The sequence below is a fragment of the Raphanus sativus genome, chromosome 6 (genome assembly GCF_000801105.2).
Source record: "Raphanus sativus cultivar WK10039 chromosome 6, ASM80110v3, whole genome shotgun sequence".
In the NCBI taxonomy this organism is placed as follows: domain Eukaryota; kingdom Viridiplantae; phylum Streptophyta; class Magnoliopsida; order Brassicales; family Brassicaceae; genus Raphanus; species Raphanus sativus.
The window spans coordinates 50,458,575-50,479,170 of NC_079516.1; the positions used below are offsets into that span (position 1 = coordinate 50,458,575).

The following is a 20,596-nucleotide window of genomic DNA, read 5'->3' on the forward strand; positions in this document are numbered from 1 at the left end:
CTACATACACATGCATGTGAAAATCATTGTTGGTGTTTCTGCTGCCAACATCTATGTTTTTATGTCAGATATCATAGTACACATTATAATATTAAGTACTGGTGAAACTCATTAATCGTTGAATCATGACAAAACAGCCCGGTCTGAGTTTTACTTTGACGAGGTTTCCTTGTACAACGAGTAATATAAACCCACGAATAGCAGCAATTTAATTAAATCATGCTCATGCGTGTAACTTTAGACATAAAGATTTTGTAGTTCCTGTTCCTAATTTGATTTGATTTCAAGGAAACGAAGACAGTATAAGCAGAGGCTGATTGATATCGACTACCTCCTGTAGAGCCAATATTAGTTGATTCTTGCCCTCTTCACTCTTTGATCCTTCCAACTTGACCAGTTTTAAGTTTCTTAGTACTCTTGCATGCTTTCTCCCATAGTAATCATTAACAGTAGTTTCTTCTTTTGAACTATAAGTATTTGTATCGATCTTCAAAATAATATAAGTTGTTAGAATCAAAGACTTGAACTAACAAAGACTTTAGATGATTGACACTTACAGTGATGAAGATGCGCTCGATTGAAGGGCAAAATTTGAGAAAAGAGATTAGTGAATTGATGTTTTCTTGTTTCATCGAGTTATCAATCCACCGCAAGTCATGTAACTTGTAGAACTGGAATGATGTCCAAGAAGAGGATATCGATGGATTGATTAGTTCCTATAGACAAAAACAGTAATAGATGAATTATAAATGTGGTATAACACTATTATCAAAAATTAACAATGAAACGCATGATAAATATAATTTTTTAATCGTAAGACAAAAATAATAGATATTATCTTTGTTACCTCGAACATCCATCTGCAAAGTGTAAGAGATTGAGAGTTCTTGATGATCAGCAAGAGAGGACCGATGTCTAAAGCATTGTTGCAATAGTTTGGGCCTTGTCTTACGTCGAAAACCGCATTGGTCAAGTTAAAATGTTCATGGATCTTGATCGAAGGTAGAAACCCTTGGTAATGAAGAGTTTTAAGCTTAGTTGATCGGATATCGAGATATCTCAGCTTGGTGCAACCCGAGATCGACAAGTGAAGAAGCTTAGATGGTGAATCAATAGTGAGAGAAGTCAACCCCTTGCAACCACAGATCTTGAGGTTCTCAAGCAAAGAAAAATCCAGCACCATGGAGGAAACAACCTCGTGGGTTAACGAATAGACCGAGTCTAAACAAAGTGTCTTCACCAAGAAACCTCTTGACTCGACACGTTTTGGGATCTGATCTTGAGTCTGAATACGCCAGCAGAAACTATCTTCTTCCTTAGAACCACCATAGACAAAACTCATATGCATGACGTTATTGGGTGCAAGAATAGTTGACACGAAGGTTGACTTGTCGAGGTGTAACTCCAGCTTCCGAGTATTTTTAGACGGATCGTGTTCGTCGAAGTTGTGTATGAAGCGAGAGATTGCCTCGATGGAGCCGTTAAGGCTGTGTGCAACGAGTAAGGCTTGGCTCCATACAAACCTAAAACGCGTGGAGACGAAAGGGGTTAGTCTTGCGGAGTCGAAAGGGATGAAGCTGATGATGTAGAGGAGAAGCTCTAGTGGTAAGGTCGAGATGATGTCTGAGTTTTGTTCGTACATGGTGATTGTATTGTGCATTATTTCAATGGTTTTTTTGAAGAAGTACTTTCTATGGTACGTACGGGTTTTGGTTTATATAAATCTGGATATCTCGGCCAAGTTCATGCTCCTTTTGTTGTTGGACACACTTCATTAGTTTTTATATAATTTTTATACGTTCTTTTATTATTATACGATGGATGCTCATACGTATACGTACGTACACACATTCTAAGATGTCCTCATCCGTATGTACTTCATTAATCATTATTCTGTTTTGGAGCAATCTAAATGTTTAACCGGAGTATTGAAGGTGCGCTAACCGCTAACGTATGTGTACTTATTTAACAATTAGGACGAGTATAGGCTGCACTTTCTTGATCCCTGAAAAGGACAATTTTTTTTAGAAAAAAAATCTGGACATTTGTTTGCTTATAATCAATACTCATGCTTTTACAATTAACCATGCCTTTTTGTTAGTCAGCCACGCATTAATATTAGAAAACCACTCTTGGCTTAGTTTTTCATATGATTGTTTCACAATTGCATCAATTTCAACTTTTAGTAATTTATGTTTTCAAAAAAAAAAGAAGAAACTTTTAATAATTTTATTAACCGATCAATATACCCCAGTCCTGCAGTCCAGAATCCAATTTTTTTTTCTTTCCATTGCTTACCGGTTACATTTTCCGTTTTTAAAAAAAAAATATTATTGGGCTTACGATGTTTTACTGGCTTGGGCCGTTACAGTGGGTTTGATGTATCAAGATTCAAGACGCTTACCTAGCCACTTTGGATGCATCGATTAAAGAAGACAGGACATGGTTTAAGGAAGAAAGGGTTTAATGGCGAGCTTCGATGTGAAGACGATAGTCAAGGACAAGAGATTCTGGGCAGCTTCCTTCCTCATCGCCTGGGCTGCTGGTCTCCAGGTAATTAATTCCCACTGTTCTTTTCTTCCAATTTACAAATAGATCACATGAATTGATTGATTGATTCTGGAAGCTCGTATCTTGAATTGAAACGTTATGTAACTGAATCTCAGGGGCACATGATGTGGCTGCAGAGGCAAGATTCTTTTAAGCAGAAATTCGGAACAATCGATGAAGAAGACCAGAAATGATTCAGGCCATGTAGTTGTATTTTTTTTTGGTGTGTGTCTTAAAGAATGGTTTAAGATCTGTTTTGAAATATTTCATCAAATGTCATATGGTTAATAAGTAAACATCAAATCATGCTGCAATTAGTTTTTGTTCGCTCAAGACTCTTAATCGACTGTAAGAGCATGTACTAGTGAAGTTTCAAGAAGTCTCAATACACAGTGATTGAGAGAGAAACAGATTGATATACTGTAGAATGTGTTATTATGTTTCATTAAAACGGGCGATGACTTTGAATGGTTTCTCTTGTTATTGCAAATTCAGACTCATATTTTATATGGTCTCTCAACAGCTGAGCTTGTCCTTGGGCAGTGAAAATTTCATAATCTATCAACCATCAGAAATAATCGTACTCCGATTCCTATCAGCAATATTGCTCAAGAACAGCTAGAACATGGGCATTAATTCTTAACTAATGTGGATTGTTCCAAAACCAACACAACCAAAACAAGATTTAATTCTTTTTTCTTTAAACAGCTAGAATGTCGACGTTGAAATAATCTACTGGGTTGGAGTTATGTTGGGTTTGGCTTATGGAGTCGGCCCATTTAACTTAACTAATGTGGATTGTTCCAATATGCATGTTGTATCGCACTGGCAACCCAACGGGCAATACAGCACGACGTAAAATCCTCGAGATGGGCGTATATTATGATTTATGAGTTTATTTCGTTATAAGCTAAAGACAAGGGCATATCGATTATGAGTTTCTTTCCTCACAAATCGATTCGCCATTTAAACCATTTATTTTCTCTCACATCTAATATTTTGGTTCATGCTATAATGCTAACACTCCTTCTGTATAGCATATCTAGCTAATTTGGTAATGTTATTTTAGTTTATTAGTAATACTTTACACATTTTAAAAAGGGAGAGAATTATTTCAAAGATTTTTGGTAAGCTGTCCAAGTCTCACCTCTTTCTGTTTTTTTTCTTCATATTTTGTTCTTCTCATCTTTTTCAAAGAAAATTCTAAATATACCATAAAATATAAAATATATTGAATTCCCCATTTATAAGCATTAAAGTATATACAATAATCAGTTCTCTTATACTATATCAATTATTTCTTTCTTTTTATTTTTTTATAATGTATCAACCAAATGGTTGCATATTGTTTTATGAATAAGAAATATGCTTCTCAACTCTACCTCCGCTACAAGCCTACAGTCTACAACTCACTTTATTTAATTTCTTTTAATATTTGTATTTCAGGTTATTTCACTCAACTTTCTGCTTTTGACAAAGTTCTCTAAAATTGTTTTTTCGTACTTTACATATGTCAATGTCAAGTACGATGGTGAAAAGCGAATCCGGGTTCAAATCCCACCGGCCACACGGATATGAATTATTGCTTTCGATTCATTTGAATGTCCAGGAAAGGGTCTATCCGTAGACTATTCCTCCACCCGGGAGTTAGGCTTGTGTCATCATTGATCCTGGGTTTAACCATTTCTTTTGGCAAAAAAAAAGTACGATGGTGAAAGGATCTTGAAATGACCAACTCAGAATATTCGAAGAAAACAACACCACACATTGAATGCTTTGAAGCTCCGACTTTTCATAACAGAAGCTGTCACGTTAAAGTTCAAAATCTTTTTCAGATGCTTTTCTTATGTGGCGATTAGAAATCGCAACAAACAAGAACTGAAGAACCTCTAAAACATCGTCCCATGTAAATATAATGCTTATTTGATGCTCCATTACCCACCACCGCATTACATCACGCTCGTGCTCTAAAGCATTAACTTTCAAAAACTTTTATGGAGATTGGAGATTAAGATTACGTATGCAAAGAAAACAACATAAATCAATTGTTTATATAACATATAAGTGTACTTGGCCAGGTGTTGGAAACAATATACGTAGGAAACCCACAAGAGTTTTAAGATGTGTTACATAATTCAAGAACTCAAACGCACCATATATTAATTATTCGTAAAAAGGTACTTTTATTAGTGCAAAACATTTCATATTATTATAGCCGGATGCAAAATTTAACAAAGCCAAAATTAGCATTAAAATAACATCACTCTTGAATCTACAAATCAGCACCGATCCGGAAACTGGAAATCGGACTCGTTGTTTTCGTTTATTATTATAATTCATAATCATCGTTAGTGCTTTGTTTACTTTAAACTGAATCATTGGTGGTAGGCCTCGAGGTCATAACATTTGCATCCTTTGTGTCCATATCTGCGTTAGCTTTCAACGAGAATGTCACAACTTGTAGATTACTAAGTGGAAGCTCATTGTCCATGTCTGAAAATGAATTAGCTGGTTCGTCTTTGCTTTTGCCCCACAAAACGGAATAGAGCCCAAGAACTATCACTATTGCTCCAAGAATCCTACAGGTTATTTAGATATAGAGTTGAATCATTGAGATTTTTAAAAAATGATTTAACTATTTTGAAAAGCTTATGTACCTTCCAAGGTACATAACCTCAGCTAGAATTATAGAACCCAAAATCGCAACAATGACCATGCTCAGTGGATTGAAGGCAGTCACAAACACCGGTCCTCGAGTTTTCATTATCACTCCTTGAACGTAGTAACCAACACCTGAACATATTACCCCCTGCATCATATCAGAGTAAGATCATTTAGTTTAATTTGTATATATCAAAAGTAAACCCTAGATTATATATTAGTACATAATAAATAGACTTACACCATAAACAGCGGCTAGCAATTTGGAATCTAATTGGATGGACCATGCAGCAGGATTTCCCCTTTCAATGAAAAGTGCCACGATGGTGCTTTCAGTAGACCCCATTAAGCATATTAAAGCGGTCAAGGATAGCTCTACCGGGTACGATTTAAGCGTGATCGCCTACAAATAACCAAATCATAAATTGAGTTGAGCGGTTAAGTACGATAACCGGTTCCAATATGTAATTCTTGGTCTTGTAAAGTTACTTGGAGATTGACAAAACCGGCCCAACAGATGCAACCGGTAGCAATGAGGAGTGCGCCTTTCGTAAGATCTTGTTTGACACCAAGATTTGATGAGTCTTGATGATTGTCGCTAGGATGAGCCCAAGGCAGAGGAATCATGGGTCCTTTTACAACAGTCATAAGCATTGCTCCACCAACTGTCACAACTGTCCCTAGAATCTTGGCTTGACTGTGTATTTTCCTTATGTTAACCTTCTCAAGTCTACACATTAAATATATGATCCTTTAGACCAAAAAAACAAAACATAAACCACATTAAACGAAACAAAATAGTGTTTAGTGACCTGAAGATCCATGCCATAAGAAAGGCAAAGGCAGGAAGAACGTTGGTCATTGCAGCTGTGAAAGTCGCGGAAGTGTACTTCATACCAGTGTAGTATAAGTTCTGATCAATTGTTGGTCTATAACACATCAAGCAAATTCAATTGACTTAAAACATAAAAAATTAATATATAAATGTTTAAAAGTTAAAAAAAAAAGAAGAACGAAATATTAGTAAATTATTCTTACTCCAATAATCCGAGCAACAATATCTTGAAGAAGATGGGCAGCGTCATCTTTGGCCGTATTTTTCTGTTCATTTCAAAATCCCATTAATCTAAGATAATCAGAAAGCATATTTTTGTAGAACACGCATATTATATTTTTTTTTGTAGCGAATACGTAGACTATATAAATACGTACTTACATATAAGTATAATATACGTAAACGTATACATGCATGCATGACCATAATACAATTTTTCTTTGCCAAATACCATAATACAATTTTTAAGTACGCTAAATGAAATTACTATACCTATCCAAGAAAAAGGCAAATGGAGCAATGAAAATAGTAGCGACGATATGGCGATATGCAGCTAGAACGTGAGGGCTCATGCCTCGGTCCAGAGCGAACTTCGCTATGATCGAGAGTCCAGCGTATCCGAATTGTAGAGAAACAACAGTTAGGAATGGCTTCCATGTTTTTAGAGCCATATCTCTACGCACTTTGGTATAAAATGAGAAATGGGAAATATGATGTAAGAAATTAGAGAGCTGGTGGAGAAATGTGGGAGAGGATGAGGTTGGTTTTATAGGACATTTTTTAGGGTTTAGTATTATTTTCCATGTGAATTTAAAAGTTAAAATCTGACTTTTGGGTTAGGATGAATTCTAGGGATTCCACTTAGTAATGCAAGTCTGATTGTGAGGATAAATAATTTATATCATGCTTTAGATGTTATCCTGAATTATAATAAGCACATACATATAATCATACAAGTAATTTGGTGGTCATGATGATGATGATGAAACATCAACTCAAATTGTTATAAAATTAAAATATTACAGGTTGGTCCTTTTCACCAAGGAAACTGAGTACGTATCACTGGATTCAAAATACCATTGGATTCAAAATTCCATAGATTTCAGATATGTTTCCTACAAAAAAATAGCATGCTTAATCCTTATCCGATTACATGAAAAAAAAATCAAGGTGTCCACATGCTTTAGTATCCAAAATTACCATGTAGTCAACATTTATTTTTATGGTTTCGTATATATCGAGCACTGTATAGCGTTTTAAATTGTTGAAAACTCAGATAGATAAATATATTTTAAAATACAGTAAGTAATAAAATCTTGAAAAACTACTGCTCATTGTAGTAGTTGCAATAATTTCTCTCCGATTTTGATTTGCCCTTCCTACCAAAAGAAATAATCAACACAATAATGAAGCAAGTGTGTTTCTTGGTGTTGACACATCAGATTTTTAAAAGCATTAGAAATAGACATGTCAATAACTGAAAAAAACATACAAACCAATCAAAACATTTTGTTTCTCCATGTCATTGCCTTGATGCTTTACGTTTTCTTCTTCGTTGATTTCTCTATCACGAACTGAAGAGATAAACTAGAGACTGTTAGAGAGAGAGAGATAGATCAGTTCCGAAGATGAAGCATCCTTTCTAAACTCTACATCGGAGGAAGTAGTGGCGTCGGTGGCGGATTCCGAGACCATCAGTCCATCACAGGTTAGACGACTAGACCAATGATCGATCTCGTCCCTATTCGTAGCTCTAGCTAGAGCCCAGATTTTGGTAACACGGACGTGATCTAGCGGTGACTGTGGATGGTGTTGGTTTCAATTTGACGATGGAGGAGAAGTATCAAGCCATGTTAGCTATGGCGATCAACCTGTCTAATCCTAAACAGACAGAAGATGCAGATACGGCTCAGCTTGGTGCCGCTAAGAGAGAGGATCAGCGTTTCAAGATTATATCAATAAATGTTTCTAACTTTGGTCTTAGACGAGTTAATCAATACCTGTTTCTAACTTTGGTCTCAGACGAGTTAGTTTTTAAGATTTGAAAAAATATGATGTGATCTAATGGATTGGTTATAACATGTGTGTTTAGTGTTCGTAATCGTATAGGCCATTACCACTCTTGCGTTTTTGGCTCCTGAAGAGACTGAATCTAAATACAGCTTTGACTTAGTTTCTCGCTTCTTTAAACTTGCTGTGGATGAAGTCATTTGCTTTTCCATTTGAAATCAATGGTTAAAATACTGTTTATTTTTAGCATTTTGTTTTTGAATACTTGTTGCATCTTTGCAGAAACCAGAAAATGAAACCTACCATAAATCACTTGAAGTGACAGCAAAGGTCTTGTAGATTAGAACAATCGAACAACTTAGTTCATGGTTTGGCCTGGTTTCAGGATTATCATCCTTGCATAAAGAATGAAATATTGCTGCTGAACAGTGGTTTAGTGAAAGATCATTCTCTCTGTTTTAAGCACAAGCTCTTAACTTGTAAAGATTCAATTTGTTGATCAATTCATAGGAAGGGTATGTTGCAGCTGATTGTGCATTGATATCACATTTCAATTGAGGAGAAATTATTGAAGTTTTGGGATACAGAAGATGGAAAAAAGTGTGCTGATGCAGGCTTCTTTTGAGAGAGAACTGCAGATCATTATTTAGTGCTGCAATTAGCGGGAAAGATAGAGCAAGTCACACAATGTGTGATTATGGGCATACCAATGAAACTTGGAACCGGCATACTCAGATTTTCATTCCTCTCTATTTTTTTTAAGGTTCAGGTTAAGACTACTGCTTGTTTTACGACTCTAATAGACTTAGGTGACATCTCATCTTGTTCATCAGCCCTTGGTTTATTCAGAATCCATTATCTTTCTAAAACCGTTTTGTGCTATACAGAAGAAAATAATAAGTGTTCTTTTTTATCAATCTTTGTCTTTTAAACTGTTATAAAATAATTTTATATAAATTAAACAGAACAATTTAAAATATAAGAATTATGTTATATAACACATAAAAAGTGAATTAGTTAAATATACAACATAGAGAACAAGTTTACAGCAGTTCTAAATTATTTCAAATTTGTTTATTTTATCTAAAATAGTCCTATTATCAAGTTTACAACTCCTAGAACTAGAAAAACACACAAAAAAACTCCTACAACTGGAAGTAAAAATTTCATTATCTATTTAGATAATGATTTCCTTAAATTAAAACTAATGATTGTATACATTATATCAGTAAAACAAAAATATATCTATAAAACAATTACCCGCAGTTAGGGGTGTCAAAATGGGTCAAATTGGTCAATCCAACCCATAACCCAAATGGATTGACTATTAATGGGTCATAGGTCAATCCAATCTATTTATTAAATAGGTTGGGTTGATCCATGACCCATTAAATTAAATGGGTCAGATGGATTAATGGTTGATCCATGAACCCAACATCTTTATAATGAACCATTTTTAAATTAAGACCAAGTTGATCGAATTGAGACATAAATTAAATTAAGACCAAGTTGATCGAATTGAAAATTTTATTTTTCTGGTTTTTGCGAAAAATTGCGTTTTTCGGTTTCGGTAGAAAATTACGTTTTTCCAATTTTGGCAAAAAATTAGGTTTTCGTTTTAACGGGAAATTGCATTTTTCCGGTTTGGCGGGAAATTGCGTTTTCCAATTTGGCGGGAAATTGCGTTTTTCCGGTTTTGGCGGGAAATTGCGTTTTTCCGGTTTTGGCGGGAAATTGCGTTTTTCCGATTTTGATGGGAAATTGCATTTTCCGGTTTTGGCGGGAAATTGCGTTTTTCCGGTTTTGCCGGGAAATTGCGTTTTCTGGTTTTGGCGGGAAATTTTTCCGGTTTTGGCGGAAATTGCGTTTTTCCAATTTTGGCGGGAAATTGCGTTTTCCGGTTTTGACGGGAAATTGCATTTTTCCGATTTTGACGGGAAATTGCGTTTTCCGGTTTTGGCGGGAAATTGTGTTTTCGGCGAAAATATTGTTTTCCATTTTTGCGGAAAATTACGTTTTCCGGTTTTGGCGGAAAATTGCGTTTTTCCGGTTTTGGCGGGAAATTACGTTTTACAAATTTGACGGAAAAATTACGTTTTTCCGGTTTTAGCGGGAAATTGTTTTTTTTTTACGATTTTGGTGGGAAATTACATTTTCGGTTTTGGCGAGAAATTATGTTTTTCCGGTTTTTGTGGGAAAATGTGTTTTTGTGATTTTGACCATTTTTAATTAAAAAACTAAATGGGTTAGAGTTGACCCAACCCAATAGACCTATTTAACTTGTTAACCCATTAACTTGTTAACTCATTAACCTGTTAACCCGTTAACTCGTTAATCCATCAACCCATTGGATCAAAAATAAACAATTCATTTGGGTTAATGGGTCAGTTTGGGTTGGATCAACCCATGGGTCATGATCCATTTTGACATCCCTATCCGCAGCGTAGCGCGGGTATCTACCTAGTATATGTAATGCACGTACAATTCATAGTTCATGTCAGTCTGTCTGACACCCATTCACTCAATCTATGGGTCTCATCACGGAAGAAGGTCAATGCGTTCGTTTTTCTGAAAACCCAAATTTCTTATATGCTGATTATGCAATGATCACCATATGATTTTTTCTCGGTCGGTGTTTTAACTGCATTCATGGTATTAGGAATCAGTTCTTTTACTTATAATTTCATTACCCCAGGTCAGATACAATTAACTCTCCAATTTTTTTTTAAAAATTATCATATTAAACTTTGCACCATACACAAGAAATCGGAAAGTAACGTTTATAAGAAATCATTTAAAACTAAAAAGGTAGCAAGCGAATATGATATATAGCCAAACAAATGGGGATGATGGCATGCTATTGAGAAACACAAGTGGATCCAAGTCGATTACAACGAATTATTGAACCCACCAAATTAAATATAACTTCAATCAAGCTAGAAATACAATTAAAAAATGTGAATACATGTCCACATAACACATATAATAAATGGAAAACGCATAATGCGTCCGAATCGGATCATATGTGGATGAATGATAGCAAAACAACTTTTGGCCAACGTCGTGGGTTATGATTTTTGGCAGTTTATGTGATTCTCCCCACCTGGAACCTCTATCTCTACATAGAACGATAATAGTAATATTTCTTATAAAAATTAATAAGGGAATACACACTGCTTATACCTGACGAATATTCCACAAAGTTTAATTCCCGACAGCCTATTTCATTGTGTATATCGTAGGCATAACATGCTATGCGGTGAACCGTCCCTGACGAAATATATTCCCCATCTTCAGTGTAATGTTAAAGACTTTTTGTTTTATTTTGTACCTTAAACCTGTTCCAAATATGCGATTTGTCATGAAAATGATGGTTGTTAATGACTTTCAAATTTTAATACGTTCCTAATACCCTATGTGCAAGTTAAAACTTTCTATAATTGCGATATATCATATATCATGCGTGAATACATACCATGGACCTTTTTAAGATATTGAACCAATGAACTTACACATAAAATGTAAGAAGATGGAGTGAATATGTTGTTCTCCCCCACCATGTTGGACAAATTTGGTAAGCTGAGTCGTCATCGAATCAGCTTAGCTGAATTTTTGAAGTAGCGGATGCATCATCATCGAATTGATACTTGATTCGTAATAGATCTATCTTATTAAAAAAGAAACATTACAACTTCTTCTAGGTGGATTTTAAAGGTGGACCTCTTATATTTAAATTAAACATCATCCCTTATTTATAATACATACCATATACGGTTTCCATATATTATTACATATGGATTTAATACGTACCATTATTACATGTCGATTTATATAGTAAGAATCTATCTTATTAAAACAGAAACATTACAACTTCTTCTAGATAGATTTTAAAGGTGGACCTCTTATATTTAAACTAAACATCATCCCTTATTTATAATACATACCATATACGGTTTCCATATATTATTACATATGGATTTAATACATGTCAATTTATATACTAAGAATCTATCTTATTAAAACAGAAATATTACAACTTCTTCTAGGTGGATTTTAAAGGTGGACCTCTTATATTTAAATTAAACACCATCCCTTATTTATAATACATACCATATACGGTTTCCATATTTTATTACATATGGATTTAATACGTATCATTATTACATGTCGATTTATATACTAAGAATATAATATGTATCATTGCTCTGAAACTAAATCTTACAATTATATTGCAATTATACATAATTCACCTGTTTGTCCATATTGCAATTATATATAATATATAGATATAATATATAGATACCATTCCTATGAAATACGTACCATTCATCTTTTTGTCCATATTGAAATTATATATAACATATATATAGTAAGAATACTAAGATACATATGAATCATCACATACATAGAAATTAGATACTAATATATCAGATCAACTCAAATGTGCAACCATAATCCATGCCATGATCATATACAAATTAGACATAGTATTTGTAATAAAACCATCATGCTCACACTCATTCAGCTTCTTAAGATTGGTCCACATTGCAATTATATATAATTCATCTGTTTGTTTATATTACAATTATATATAATTCATCTTAAGATTGGTCCATATTGTTCCTTTAAAAAGTTCAATCTCTCAATTCTAAAATATACACTATATAATCTTTTATAGCAAAACCATTTCTCCAAGTTGATTTAACATGCCTACAATATCAGATTTAATAATATCGCAAGTTTTAAAAATCAGTTATAGAAAATATTCTTCTCCAAGTTTATTCTATCAAACCTAAAATCTAGGAAACAATAAAATCGATGTTCTTAGTATTTACTATGGTTAATGTAATTGATTATCGGGTATTCCTTTCCTTTAAAAATACAGTCAATATTCTTTTATAGAAAAACCCTTCTCCAAGTTGTTTAAATAATCAGTTATGGAAAATCCCCTTCTCTAAGTATATTTTATCCAAGCGAAAATCTAAGAGTCGATCAAATTGTGATATTTTTATTTATTATGGTTGATTTAATTGAATGTGAAATATTCTTTTTCACCTCACAAAAATTTGTCTATAAATATTCGACTTCTTATTCACCATACGACATTCACAAAAACTCCCAAATAAACACAATGTCGAAACCTAGCACTTTAGTTATGATAGATGGTGTGTAACCTTTAAGAAACAATTGGAAAATTCGAGTTAAAGTTTTCATTGTTGGAAACAAAACACCGGTTTTGGAGACGACACATTTGAGTGCATCCTCTCAGATGAATCTGTACTTGCATTTATTTCAGCTTTTATAAGTTTTTTCTATTCTATTGGTTTATAAATCTGTTTCTTTTTCTGTTTTATATGGTGTAAAGATTGCAGCAGCGTGCCAAAGGAATTACATTAGTACACATTATTTATTTAAACACATTTAAACACATTTTTATTTCTCAAAATTTAAAATTAATACACATAGCAATCATGTATAACATTTAGTACGAATAAAGATAAAAAAAAATTAACACCCGCTCAGTCGAGCGGGTCACGATCTAGTAACTATTTATAAGAAAAGTTCAACCTATTGTATCTTTTATATTTGTACGAAATTTTATTCGACAAAAGATCTGTTGAGAAGAAAACATCAACCAACAAAAATATCTCAAATTTATCAGTCAGACCAGTACAACTCTCAAAACCAAAAATTATAACTATATCTAAACATAAATAACCAGTTTATGATAGTCTACTAGTTGAAAGGCCATTTTCATTTGATATTGAGAGATTAGGATTTGTCTTTCCATTGCATTTAGTTATAGTTTGTGTTAGTTCGAAATTCTCCGGCTATAAGAAGGAAAAATGCTATAAATTAAGAGTCATAAGACTCATAGCCTAAGATATAGTCGAATAAAAGCCAAAAGCAAAGTGATAAGAAAAAAAGCTTGTAATATTTATCAAAAACTGATGATTCATATATTATTTTCTAGACAATACTTGGATTCATCCCCTATGGTAAATTTTTCAATTCACCACCTCACTAATAACCAATTAAATTGTCAATTAGATTAATGATAAAATAATTTAAAAAATAAATAATATCATATTTAATAATGCTAATGTCACTATTTAATCCCTAAACTCAAACTCTATACCTTAAATCCAAATTTTAAACCTTAAATTTTAACTTATAAACCAAAACTCTATACCATAAACTCAAATTTTAAACCTTAAACCCAAACCATAAATCATAAACCAAAAAATCTAAACTCTAAACCCAAAACTATACCCTAGATCCTAAACTCAGATCTTAGATTATAAACCCAAACCATAAACCCTAAACCCAAACCGTAGATCCTAAACCCAAATCCTATACCGTAGTCCAAACCATGAACTCTAAATCCAAACTTTAGTTCTTAACCTTAAATTTCAAAAGAACAATATCAATATTAATCTAAATATTTAGGGTATAGGGTTTGAGTTTTGTATTTACGTTTTGGGTTTAGAGTCTAGGATTTAGGTTTATGGTATAGGTTTGGGTTTATAATTTATGGTTTAGATTTAGGGTTTAAAATTTAGATTTAGGGTATAGAGTTTGGGTTTATAATTTATAATTTAGGGTTTAGAATTTGGATTTAGGATATAGAGTTTGAGTTTATGGATTAGATAGTGACATTAGCATTATTAAAATTGACACTACTTATTTTTTTAATTATTTTGGTTTTTGAAAAATTTATTTAAATTTTTAATCATTAATTTAGTTGACACTTTGATTGATTGTTAAGGAGTTGGTGAATTTAAAGATTTCACCATAGGAGGTGAATCCAAGTCTTGTCTTTATTTTCTCTCTAACACGGAGACGCTTTCCAACGAGTGGTATTCCTAGTGACATACAGCTGCATAAAAGCATGCGTGAAAGTCTTATCTGCCTCGTTTTTTTCTGAAAAAATAAAAAATAAAGTCCACTACTCAACCGGTAAAGTATGATTTATCCAACAATAATATAAGTAGACACGTTTAGACTCACGTCAAAAACTCCAAGCATACGTTTTAGTTATTAAAATGTTGCAACCCGAAGACATCACGTTTTCGAACAAAGAGAAAGAAAAAGAAGAAGACATTATCAATAAAAAGGAAAGTTACAAAATGTGTGAAGAATACTGATCTTTAAATATAAGCATATCCGCCAAAACAAGTGGTATAGTGCGGGCTGAAAATTATTCACTGCCACTAGTGTGCAAGCAAATATTAATTTTGATTTTCAAAATTTTATGTAAAAATTAATCATAAAAGTATCGTCTAGAATATTTTCTCGAACTAAGAGCATGTGAGGCTATAGAAAGAAGCAAAATGAAACTATGGCTTACATTGTTAAGAAAAGATTTAGCAGCGAGAGAGAAAAATATTTAATATAGTGTAAAACGAAAAGGGTTGATGTCTCAGATGTATGTGTTGGTGTTTCTCTTTGGGGTTGGTTTCGTTACCATTAATATACTATTCTTTGCTCCACTTACATGTGATCTACCTTTTTTTTTGGAATATTCTGTTCGATTTGATCATTGCTCCAATATCTTTTAACTTTTGATATTCACAGATTTGGATATATCTAATTAGTAACATACAAATAAATAACATTTCATAGATATCATTTACCAGTTTAGTTTTTATTTACAAAATTTTCAGATTCGTGTCTGTTTTATGCGAAGGAACATTCCTAGTTGTAATCATGTATTTTCAAACAAATCTCTGAGAGCGACGTACACTTGGTATATTGTAGTTTTAAATTGTTTTATTAGAGAATTACACCAAAGCATTAATATGCCAAAAGGTCAAAAGGCGGTCTTCGAGTCACTCTTGCTGATGTAGAAACTCTTGTTCCAGTTGAGCCGCGTCCACATGGAACCTTGAATACAATAATACGGTATGACACGGCTTCACGTATTTACAACCAGAAGAAGTTGCTTTCTCCTGATTGTAATATGAATCTCAATCCGACTTCAAACTCTATAAACAGAGCAGGTCCTAGGTTTTATAACACTAGAAGCAAAACCAAAAAAACCGCAACAGTTTGTAAAAATAAAGTAAAAGAAATGTGCATTATACTGTAGTTTCCAACCCAGATTGACTTGCAATAATCTTAAGCTTATACCACTATACTAAAGAAATATTACGCCCAAGCTTCTTTTGGCTTTGTCCAAAGGGCTGGGGAATCTGTCTATAAACTTCTCAAGACAAAATTAAGACAATTTATGTGATGCATATTGAAGTGGTTTACGACCAAGCTGGAGTGATTAGCTACTGGAAAGGTATAATACAGCCATTAATTGATCATGGTATGTGAACTTAGGCTTTTGGAGCTTCTCTTACTCTGTTTCTGGGGCCAATGGTATTTCCAGATCATTTGATAGTATTAGAGCATGATTATTCACAGAAACTCATTTGTGTTTCTTAAGGATTATTTAAGTATATAAATGTACTTTAGTGGACTTACGAATTTACTTAAGAAACTATTAGATTTTGTGTCTTCAATGGTAGATTCTTAGTTAAGGGTTCTTTAAAAAAAACAACAAGAACATGAAAATAATGACCAGATCAATGAATATAAACAATTTAAACAGAATGAGAACACGAACTTTTTAACATTTTAAACTCTATTACAAACAGAACAAGAACAAGACAGCTAAAAAATAGAACAAGAACAAGACAGTAAACGTTTTCTTCTTCACCACACTAACTTGAGTTTTGGGAGTGAAGATGGAGAAGGAGAGTGGAGATCGACTTTGGGCTGAGAGAATAGCTAGGGAAGAAGGTGATGAGATTGATGCGGAGGATGGGACCGTTCGTTACGGATCAATGGATGTGGTCCTGCGGAGATCACCACAGAAGCAAAGCACACGAAGAAAGAAATAAAGAAAGTTACGAGAGGAAGAAAAATTAAAAATCACAAAATTATTTTCACTTTTGCTCCCAAGCTGACACGTGCCTTCAGAAACCCCTTGCAAACGGTTCAGAAAGTCGCCAATAAAGAATCGATTACACCCAATTAATTTATTTCTGATTTAATTAAATGAGCCATTATCGCTAAAAACCATCACCAGAAACTCCGATAAGACTGCTCTTAGGACAGTTGATCCTTCTTTCTTTGGAGACATGTGGCTAGGTATGATACGGTACTCTTAGGCCAATTGATAAAATGGCTCTTTTTAGTCACTCGTGCGGTCGTGCCCACCTTAATTAAATGCCATATTTTTTTATTTTTTTATTAAATGCCATATTTGAAATGAACTTCTTCAACTTGGCCTTCAGAGTAGATGTGTGTATGATTATGATGTTTACATGTAATACCTTTGTTATAGATGAAGCATTGTGTTTGATATGGTATGGATCATTGAGCGTGCGATTGGGTTCTAAAACTCACTCATCGATGAAGAAATTGTTAGTTTTGTATTGACTGGTTTGAGAAAACCCTTGGATTCTAAAACTCAATCATCAAGGAAAAGATTGTTGGTGTTGTGTTAACTGGTTTGGGAAGTTGCTGAAATATGTCACTGGTGTCAAGAAGAGATGGGCCATGAGCTCCGTAATAAATACATTAGCAACATTACAGACGAAAATCTTCATACTTGAACTCGAACGTATAGATATAATCACAAATCCAAACTTCCATTGAGTATAAACAAACTAAACTATCTTTTCTCTTTATCCAACATTAAGACATGAGTTTCATAACAAATACAATCTAAAAATATTTACAGAATTGCACCAACACATAACATAGCGACAAAGCTATCTGATCAAATCACATTGGAAAGAGTATAAGTTCAACAGTGGAAAAGAGACTTAAACTAAACTAGTGTTTGGAAATGGCGTAGGATGATAAAACGGATAAAACGGCTAGACAGACGAAAGCAAAGAGAAGCATACTAGCCGATGCGTATCCTCGGCTGAAGAACTTGTCCACAGGATCAGTTGAATCTAATGCAACTAATGCTAGAAGTGCATCTTTCAAGTCTTTGCTCACTCCAAATCCAGCCGCCGAACCAGTTGCCAATAAATATGATATTATCTGTCCAAATGACATTAATTATAAAATACATTTTAAGTCAAGCTTTGTTGATTACGAAAATAAATATGCTTAAAAATGAAATTATATATTTTTAAATTGATTAGAAATACATTATATACCTTGTCACCGTAAAAATCGAGTTGATAATTAATAGGGTTCTTGATTCTGGTGGCCAGTTCAGAGATTGTGAAGAACAGTTGTATGACAGCGTAAACTAGTCCGATGATGGCAGCTGAGAACATGTATCTTCAACCATTCAAAAAGTAAACAAAACAGTTAATAAACTGTTACAACGTACTGAGTGACATATCACCTACCCTGAGATTTATAGGATTTGAAACAATCACTAAATGATCAATACATATTTTGTTTAATGGATTTGATAAGACTATCTCCAATGTATTTTCCTATTTCTATCTCTAAAATAGAAGATCTCTAAAATAGAGATGTGTTTTTCTCCAATGTATTCCTCTATTTTTACCTCTAAAAAGGAATATTCTCAAAAGATTCTATTTTTATTTTATAACAAATATCTTTTATTTTTAAAAGTTGCAAATCAACCCTACTCAATTTTACTTTTATAAGATTTTCATACATTTTTAAAAATTTGTTTAAACAAAAGTTTCACTAAAAAAGATTGTTAGGTAAATCAAAAGTGTCATTTTATGTTTACAAAAACTGTATTTTCTTATAAAAATAATTGTTTTTGATATAATTATAAAAGTTTAAAAATTAAAAAACTGTTTTGAAATAAAAAAAAGTATGCCTCTATAATAGAGGAATGCTATTTTCACTTCTATAAATAGAGGTGAAAATAGCATTTCTCTATTATAGAGGTGGATATAGCAATAGGTTGGATCACTTTTTACTCTATTATAGCATTTGGAGGTGAATATAGCAATGGGTTGGAGATGCTCTCACAATATATATTAACTGCTAATATTTTGGGGCTATATGCAAATGTTTCATCTCAATATGGTAATATTTCGGGGCTATATCATTCGATGCAAATGAATCATATATCAAATTAATTAATTTGGTTTATGACATGTTTTTCCTCAACCAAACTAACTAAAACTTCAACAGGAACATGAAGAAAAGAAAAATCAAGAGGTTCGTTGTGTTTTACCTATAGGCATAAACATCTTTGAAATGAAATTTCAAAGCGGTTCCTTGAGATTCAATAGTGACGCTGTTGGTGCTGAGGATGATCACCGTTATAACTAGAAAAACCGCCGTTAAAACCCTAAGGAAAAGTACTACTACCCTTAAAGAAACCGGTGGTGGTGATGGTGGTGGGGGTGCCATGTAAATAATAAGTTCCTATTAAGGGCATCTAATGATACTATTAATTATAAACTGGGAATCAAAGAGAAAGAAGAACATAAAAAGCCTGAGATGTTTGGGTACAAGGCATGAAATGTCAATTTTTATAACTGAAGAGAGAGATAGGAGTTGACTTTTATTCGACGGGATAAGAGTCAGACCATAATGTTTGTCACTTGTCAATGTCAAAAAACATAACAGATGACGAATATTGATGTAAGGATTTCATATTGATATATGGAAGCCGTGCTGAAACTCGATCACCACGTCTAGCTTAGCAAATGATAGTGATATCTATAATTTATACTATATCCTTAAAAAATCACGAACCCTTAAACAAAGTTAGTTCAACGGGTACAACCGTACAAATATAGTTATTTGATGAAATGTATTAATATATGTATTTGAACCAATAATGGTGTAACGGCTAGGCTGTAAACTGACGGTATCTAAAATATCTTATTATCATGGAAGTACACGGTATCAACAAAACAATCCACCAACTATTTTTTAGCAAAAAAAAAAAGAAAAAAGAAAAAAGAAAAAACAATCCACCGACTCTAACTCTAATCTCTATTATATAAGTATTTAGCATTGAAACAATAAAAGAATTTGTATCCATAGATCACTAAATTAAACTTGTTGAAGTGTCTAAACTCATATAAATTTTGAGGCGATTAAAAAGTGTTTCGTGAGCTTCAAATTCCTGGTATGAAATATGTGTTTGACATCTACCAGCTAAAATTTGAAAAACGTGTATCCATCTGCTATGGCCTATGTGCAAGCAAATTCAAAGTTTAGAGCAATATTTCCAATAACAGCACTCCTTCTGTTTTAATATAAACGGTAAAATAGTTTTAATTTATTCATATGTTTAGGTGATTAATAGTTTTATTAAAATTTATGTAGTTAATTATAATTTTTAATTTTATTTACAGTTAAATGAATTGAATTTACATTATTATTTGCGCTAATTTTTGAGAAAATTAAAAATTTAATATGTGTGTAAATCTGTAAAATATCATACTTTATTTTTATAACTGTAGAATACCAAAAGTTTTTCAGGCTCCAAAACTAATTTCACGAAAAATTCAGGTTTTTTTTCATTTAAAATGTTTATAGATGGCTAATACTACTCGAATCCAAGGCGGAAACTCCAAATTC

The 20,596-nt window shown here is 33.0% G+C and overlaps 4 protein-coding genes across 4 annotated transcripts; 1 reads left to right on the forward strand and 3 right to left on the reverse strand.

Annotated features, from left to right (window-relative positions):
- Positions 1-98: 98 nt before the first annotated feature.
- LOC108810334 (F-box protein At2g39490) lies at positions 99-1,722 on the reverse strand. The gene is made up of 3 exons (XM_018582455.2): positions 848-1,722; positions 558-716; positions 99-487 (listed from the first exon to the last, which is right to left on the reverse strand). Exons 1-3 carry the CDS (start codon positions 1,658-1,660, stop codon positions 284-286), a joined length of 1,176 nt encoding a protein of 391 aa, XP_018437957.2. The 5' UTR covers positions 1,661-1,722; the 3' UTR covers positions 99-283.
- A 671-nt stretch (positions 1,723-2,393) lies between these two features.
- Positions 2,394-3,023, forward strand: LOC108809827 (uncharacterized). The gene is made up of 2 exons (XM_056987381.1): positions 2,394-2,553; positions 2,667-3,023. Exons 1-2 carry the CDS (start codon positions 2,467-2,469, stop codon positions 2,742-2,744), a joined length of 165 nt encoding a protein of 54 aa, XP_056843361.1. The 5' UTR covers positions 2,394-2,466; the 3' UTR covers positions 2,745-3,023.
- Positions 3,024-4,692: 1,669 nt separating this feature from the next.
- Positions 4,693-6,792, reverse strand: LOC108810686 (WAT1-related protein At2g39510). The gene is made up of 7 exons (XM_018582783.2): positions 6,539-6,792; positions 6,250-6,312; positions 6,024-6,140; positions 5,701-5,941; positions 5,453-5,614; positions 5,208-5,359; positions 4,693-5,129 (listed from the first exon to the last, which is right to left on the reverse strand). The coding sequence occupies exons 1-7, from the start codon at positions 6,715-6,717 to the stop codon at positions 4,916-4,918; spliced, it is 1,128 nt and encodes a 375-aa protein (XP_018438285.1). The 5' UTR covers positions 6,718-6,792; the 3' UTR covers positions 4,693-4,915.
- A 10,865-nt stretch (positions 6,793-17,657) lies between these two features.
- LOC108810419 (CASP-like protein 4D2) lies at positions 17,658-19,687 on the reverse strand. The gene is made up of 3 exons (XM_018582533.2): positions 19,236-19,687; positions 18,226-18,352; positions 17,658-18,106 (listed from the first exon to the last, which is right to left on the reverse strand). Exons 1-3 carry the CDS (start codon positions 19,412-19,414, stop codon positions 17,891-17,893), a joined length of 522 nt encoding a protein of 173 aa, XP_018438035.1. The 5' UTR covers positions 19,415-19,687; the 3' UTR covers positions 17,658-17,890.
- Positions 19,688-20,596: the final 909 nt, after the last annotated feature.

What these genes read in the sequence shown, in the direction of transcription:
- LOC108810334 (XM_018582455.2), bottom strand. Translation starts at nt 1,660, where the DNA reads ATGCACAATACAATCACCATGTACGAACAAAACTCAGACATCATCTCG. An exon ending in TTTGCAGATGGATGTTCGAG is followed by an intron (nt 717 to 847) that starts GTAACAAAGATA and finishes TTTTGTCTATAG; the next exon opens with GAACTAATCAATCCATCGAT. An exon ending in TCGAGCGCATCTTCATCACT is followed by an intron (nt 488 to 557) that starts GTAAGTGTCAAT and finishes ATTATTTTGAAG; the next exon opens with ATCGATACAAATACTTATAG.
- LOC108809827 (XM_056987381.1), top strand. Translation starts at nt 2,467, where the DNA reads ATGGCGAGCTTCGATGTGAAGACGATAGTCAAGGACAAGAGATTCTGG. An exon ending in CCTGGGCTGCTGGTCTCCAG is followed by an intron (nt 2,554 to 2,666) that starts GTAATTAATTCC and finishes ACTGAATCTCAG; the next exon opens with GGGCACATGATGTGGCTGCA.
- LOC108810686 (XM_018582783.2), bottom strand. Translation starts at nt 6,717, where the DNA reads ATGGCTCTAAAAACATGGAAGCCATTCCTAACTGTTGTTTCTCTACAA. An exon ending in CTTATGGCATGGATCTTCAG is followed by an intron (nt 5,942 to 6,023) that starts GTCACTAAACAC and finishes TTTAATGTGTAG; the next exon opens with ACTTGAGAAGGTTAACATAA. An exon ending in TGCTAGCCGCTGTTTATGGT is followed by an intron (nt 5,360 to 5,452) that starts GTAAGTCTATTT and finishes GATATGATGCAG; the next exon opens with GGGGTAATATGTTCAGGTGT.
- LOC108810419 (XM_018582533.2), bottom strand. Translation starts at nt 19,414, where the DNA reads ATGGCACCCCCACCACCATCACCACCACCGGTTTCTTTAAGGGTAGTA. An exon ending in AAAGATGTTTATGCCTATAG is followed by an intron (nt 18,353 to 19,235) that starts GTAAAACACAAC and finishes GAATGGTTGAAG; the next exon opens with ATACATGTTCTCAGCTGCCA. An exon ending in TCGATTTTTACGGTGACAAG is followed by an intron (nt 18,107 to 18,225) that starts GTATATAATGTA and finishes TCATTTGGACAG; the next exon opens with ATAATATCATATTTATTGGC.